This window comes from Manihot esculenta, chromosome 1 (genome assembly GCF_001659605.2).
Source record: "Manihot esculenta cultivar AM560-2 chromosome 1, M.esculenta_v8, whole genome shotgun sequence".
NCBI classification, from domain to species: Eukaryota; Viridiplantae; Streptophyta; class Magnoliopsida; order Malpighiales; family Euphorbiaceae; genus Manihot; species Manihot esculenta.
In genome coordinates, this window is record NC_035161.2 from 26,833,361 (window position 1) to 26,839,597 (window position 6,237).

Consider the following 6,237-nt stretch of genomic DNA (forward strand, 5'->3'; position numbering starts at 1 on the left):
TCGACAATTTAGGAGTTTTAATTTGTCTTTACTTGGCAAACAACTGTGGAGGTTCTTAACAAATCCTAATACTCTTTGTTATAGAGTGTTTAAAGCAAAGTACTTCCCAAATGGTGATTTATTTTCCGCCAATGTAAGTAATGGTGCTAGCTTTGTTTGGAAAAGTGTTCGAAGGGGTACAAGTTGGAGGGTGGGTAATAGAGAGAAGATTTTAATGGTTTTAGCTCCCTGGATTCCTAAGAAGGATACCTTTTTTGCGGATGATGGCCCCGATTTTATTGAACCACATTTGCGTGTGTGTGATCTTTTTGAAGGTAAAGGAAGGGTTTGGAACATTGCTCTTTTAATGAAGCTTTTTTCTTCAAGAGATATCAGGACTATTATTAGTATTCCTATTAGTATTACCAATAAGGAGGATTCCTTCTTATGGCACTTTAATAAAAGATGTGTGTATACGATGAAATCTGCATAATTTGTGTGTATGGACTTGCTAGGAAGATCATCTTTTAATGTGGGGGTGAGTTGTGGACTAGTTTGTGCAATGTTTCGGTCCCTCCAAAAGTGAAGGATTTCTGTTGGAGAGCTTGTAGAAATATATTGCCTACAAAGGATAACTTAAGGCAAAAGGGTGTTGATGTGGATGCTAGATGTCTTTGGTGCCATGAAAATGAAAGTATCAATCATATTATGTTGCATTGTCCTGTGTCCAAAGAAGTTTCGAAGTTAGGGGGAGTGAAAGATTTGCAGCCTAATGATAATTTTTTTAATTTTTTATTATAAATTTTGAAGTCTCAAGACAAGGTTCGAAAAACCTTTGTAATGGTCTATGCATGGAGATTATGGTCAGTAAGTAACTCATTATTATGGAACCATGTGCAAAATTCAGCAGTTCACCTTGTGAAAGACGTCATGCATCATATTTTGGATTGGGAAGCTGCTTAACGTGCTGGTGCTTTGCATGAAAATACCACTGCAGGGCAAGAACTTGTTTTATTCCTCCAACCCTACTCGTGATCCTAAAGCCATTCCTCTCCAAATTCGTGCGTCATCTTCAAGCTTGGACAATTTCAGTTGGGTTTGTCAAGTTGATAGGGTTTTGTTTCAAGTTCAAGATTTTATTGGCTACGGTTTTGTTGTGGAAAACTCTGAGGGTATATTTCAACATGGTGTTTCTTTCTGGTTTCTCGGAAGGTAATGGTACGCCGGTAATTATTGAAACTTTAGCTCTCTATCACTGTTTGCTCTTTGCGACAGAATTTTTGCCTTTTAGTAGCTGCATTCTTATGGACTGTTTGCAGGTAGTTCAAACTCTTCAGTTTACACGTTTAGACATTTCTGAATTGGATTTGATTTTGAATGATTATAAATGTTTGTTAGACTCTAGAACTGATATTTCTATTGAATGAGTTCATCGTCATACCATTCTAACTGCTCATACTTTGGCTAGAGAATCTATTATGTATGATCGTCTCTCTATTTGGGATGATATCCCTCTTTGTTTGATGAAATTTTATTAATATAATCATTAATTTTGCTTTAAAAAATAATAATTAAATATATATTGAAGTTAGAGAAAATTTTATATAAAAAATTAAAAATTATTTCGATAACAATTATGATAATAAAAAATTACTAATTAGTGGGCTATAATTAAGTCTACTTTGAAGTTGAAATATTATGCAAAACGTGTGAAAATTACTTAAATTAATTTAATAAAATAATCATATTCAATTAATTATTTTAAGTATAACTAAAATGACCAAAACAAATGAAATAAATAAAATATGAATATTACTTAACAAATTAAGTTATTATAAAAATAAAATTACTTTTTATTAATTAATTGTATAGATTATATATAAAAGATATTAATATTGTATTTCTACTAAACAATAAATTTAAAATAATAACTTTTTATTTTATATATTTTAACTATAGTTATAATTCAATAAGAAAATGATTTGAAATTTACCATACATGCTTTCACTCAGCAGGGGTTTATTTACTGTTTGAGAATGGATAAAAATAATTTTATTAAATATAAAATAGATTTTTTTATTAAAATATATTATTAATATATAATAAAAATATAAATTTTTATAATAATTTTACAATTGCTCTTAAAATGTTATTATATCATTCTTTAAAAAAATATTATTATATAAATTAAGTGGTAATAATATCATTAAAAAAAATTGTATATGTAATTTGATTGTCGACTTTTATATAAAAGATCAAGTAATACTAATATTTTTATTATTAATTTTTTATATTAATATTTATAAAAATATAATTATTTAATTTTTACGGCGTAAACATAATGGGTTTAAAGTTTTTAAATTCAAATAATTATATTTTATAAAATTTAAAAATTTAATAAATATATTTTATAAAAATGAAGGATTTTAATTATATTTTTATAAAAATTAAATATAAAAATTAATAAAAAAATTAGAGTGTCAATGACTTTTTGTACAAATATCATGCTAAATTATATACTGGGAAAAAGAAAAAAGTATTTTGAAATTTTATTAATTAAGATATATGTATTGATTATTAGTTTGAGTAATTGTTTATTTATTTTTATTTAAAATAAATGACAAAAATTATGACTTAATTTGAAGAAGTTAAAACATTAATTTACAATGAGCTGAATTCAAAAAAAAAAAAAAAGAAAAGAAAAGTGTATGAAAGGATATGCGAGATTAAGTTTGAAAAAAGGTTTTTTTTTATATCTATTTTTATTGTATTTCTTACAAGTTATTTCATTAATAATTTTTTTACTTTGAAAAAAATTAAGAATTATAATTTTTTTTTCAGTTTTTACCTTTTATATTTACTAAATACAATAACTTTTTCTACAATTTTATAAAATTTATTTATTATTATTATTATTATTATTATTATTATTTATTTTTTTAGTGATATATTGATAGAAGAAATACTAAAATAACAGTATATAATCAAGTGGTGTAAAAGATGCTTAAATTAAAAAATAATAATTAGGTACAATTAGGAATAGCAATAAATCAAATACTAACAAATCGGATACTTTCGAGTATCCGATCCAATCGAATCTAAATTAAATTTAAATAGTTATAATCGAATTTAGAATGAGTTTAAATTTAAAAAATAATATTTATTACGAGTTGAAATTGAATTTAAATTTTATGCGTATGACTCCTACCATCCAAATCTATTTATAAATTAAGTAATTTAATAAATTTTTTTATATATTTTTATTTAAAAATTAAAATTTAAATATTTTTAAAAAATATTAATTTTTTAATAAATTTTTTTATATATTTTTATTTAAAAATTAAAATTTAAATATTTTTTAAAAATATTAAATTTTTTAATAAAAATTATTAGTGAAAAATATTTTTTATATAAATTATTAATTAAAATATATAAAAATAAATTAATTTAAATTTTATTCGAATAATAATAAATGAATTTAAAATAAATTTAAATAATTTAAATTTATTTTTAATCAGATTTAAATTTATATTTTATTAATATAAATAAAATTTTAACAATTTTAATAATAAATAAAATTCAAATAATTTAATTTTAGCATATACTCATTTCCCTTATCTACCGTTTCAATTTAAATTATTTCATTTGTTTTTAATTTTTTTTTTTTTTAAATAATGGTGATAGGCAATAGACCAGGTTCTAGAGAAACAAGAAGGTAGGAAGCAAAGCATAGTAGAGACTAGGTTAGTAAATGGCCGACAGAAATTACACACGTGCCGTTAAAACAATTGGAAAGTTAAGGAATCCTTTGCTTTTTAAGGAAAACTACCAACTCCCCCTCAGAGGACACGTGGTTAACGCTTAGTATACCAACACAAAGCTGGAAGTCGAACTTTGTCAAACTCAAAACTACGTGGTCAAATGCTCAGCTAATTGCTGATCCCCTAGTGAGAACCGTGGGCGAACACCCATGACTCTAGCCGTTTTTTGTCTCCGTGTCTACTTCGCACCCAAAATCCGTGCCTTTCTTATACCTTTGTCCCGCGAGCAGATCAAATCAACTAAGCCACAAACAGAGCCTATCATCAATCATCTCTCTTTGATTACAAGGTCTAATTGCAAGTAGTCGCTCTAGTTTTATCCTTCACACTCATGTTTACCCAGTTATCTGATCCCTTCCCACTTCAATCAAGCTCCTTTTCTATTGACAGCAACCAACCCTCTCCACTTTCCGACGCCAGCAGTGCCGCTGCCAACTGCAGTGCTCACTCCGATAATGAAGAACTGCTGCTAGCATCGAGCCATCCCAAGAAGCGAGCAGGGCGCAAGATTTTTAAAGAGACTCGCCATCCCATTTACAGAGGTGTCAGGAAGAGGAAAAATAACAGATGGGTTTGTGAGTTGCGAGAGCCTAATAAGAAGTCACGTATATGGCTTGGTACGTATCCTACTCCTGAAATGGCGGCTCGAGCACATGACGTAGCTGCGTTGGCACTTAGAGGAAAATCAGCTTGTCTTAACTTTGCAGACTCTGCATGGAAGTTGCCGGTGCCTCTTTCGACGAAGGCCAGTGATATTAGAAATGCTGCACATCAAGCAGCGGAGTTGTTTCGAACTCAAGAATTTAGTGGTGAAGTAACAATGCAAAATTCAACAACAAATTCTGGAGAAGAGGATGCTGATAAAGCTTCAAGCAGTGATCAGAAACATGAACATGCCACGTATATAGATGAAGAAGCTGTGTTTGACATGCCAGGTTTACTTGAAGATATGGCAAAAGGGCTTCTACTTTCGCCTCCACGTTACGGAGGGACTGATTGTATGAGTTGGAATGACGTGGAACCTACTGATATTGACGTGTCTTTATGGAATTTCTCATTTTAATGAGTGAGTTGGCCTCAATAGGCTTTATTCATGTATAAATGCTACAGAGTTAGCTTGTGAGAATATGTAGGAAATTTTTCTCTGTTGAATTGTGAGTATTAATTAGAATAAAATTTTGTGTAATTGCAACAGTTAATATATAAAGTGACTAAAAGGTATATCTATTCAATTTATTTTACTATTGAAATAAATAATATAATTATTAACTTATTATATTACATAATTTATTTTATTATTTAAATAAATATCTATTTTTTTATTGAATTATATTGATATGATAATTAAAAAATAAATAATAATGGAAAGAAAATAAGCATGTTAGTGATATATATATATTTAATTCAATCATATATTATTAATAATAATTTTATTATTTTAATAAAATTTAATATCCTCAAATTTGATATACTTGAAAAGTTAATTGAAAAAAATGCACACTTCAATAGGTAAATATTGCAATAGAAGGCTGCTAAACAAGCAGCATGTACGCTTCAACTCACATAACTATCATCTCTTAATTTTTATGAAAAAGCAAAGAAATAAAATTATGGGTCCAATAGACTATTGAATAGAAATAAATTAATTTAATAAATTGGATATAGCCTATAATTGAAAATAAATAAAAAAAGAAAAATTAAAAAATATATATATCTTTATAGAATTATATATAGTGACATCAAGAAAGCAACATCCATGTTGGATAATATTAACCGATATATGGAAGCCCCACAAAATTAAAGCTAGCTGTAGTGTTCAGACTTCAGATTCATCATTCATGAATCTTGTCCTACAAAAACGTGTTCAAAGGTATCCACCTGGCCACTGGCTTCTTCAAGGTTGTCTATTTTCTCCCTCATAATTAATTTGGCTGATTTTCATTTAATTAAAATGTTAAATTTACTCTAAATTATATAATGAGAATTAAAAATATTAAATTATATTTTTTATTTAAATTTATCTCTCAATAATCATTAAAATTTCAAATAAGTCATTATTTGTGAGAAATAAAAAATATGAGTAGTATGGCTGAAACGAAATTGTATTGCGATTGGTCAATCTGTAAAAAAGAGAGAATGTGAGGTGGTTAACAATTATCACAGCCACACTCTGATACTCAAATTAATAAGTAAGTTGATGAGAAAAACGAGTGTAATGTAATTTTTTGAACTCGAGAGTAGTTATGTAAAAATTATGTACTTTAATATCTGTGATCATTAGCTTTTATACTGTAAGTAAATATAGTTAATTATCATATCTTCTGCAAATCCGGTTGATACCGACTAATTGATGAGAGATTCTACAATTATAAACATAACAGAGATCTAATATATAATATTTTTTAATGGTAACTTTTCTTGGAGTCTCGCCCTATAA

At 27.2% G+C, this 6,237-nt stretch overlaps 1 protein-coding gene across 1 annotated transcript; it reads left to right on the plus strand.

Annotated features, from left to right (window-relative positions):
* Positions 1-4,026: 4,026 nt before the first annotated feature.
* On the plus strand, positions 4,027-5,016 carry LOC110627660 (dehydration-responsive element-binding protein 1A). The gene has a single exon (XM_021774006.2). The coding sequence runs from the start codon at positions 4,132-4,134 to the stop codon at positions 4,861-4,863; it is 732 nt and encodes a 243-aa protein (XP_021629698.1). The 5' UTR covers positions 4,027-4,131; the 3' UTR covers positions 4,864-5,016.
* Positions 5,017-6,237: the final 1,221 nt, after the last annotated feature.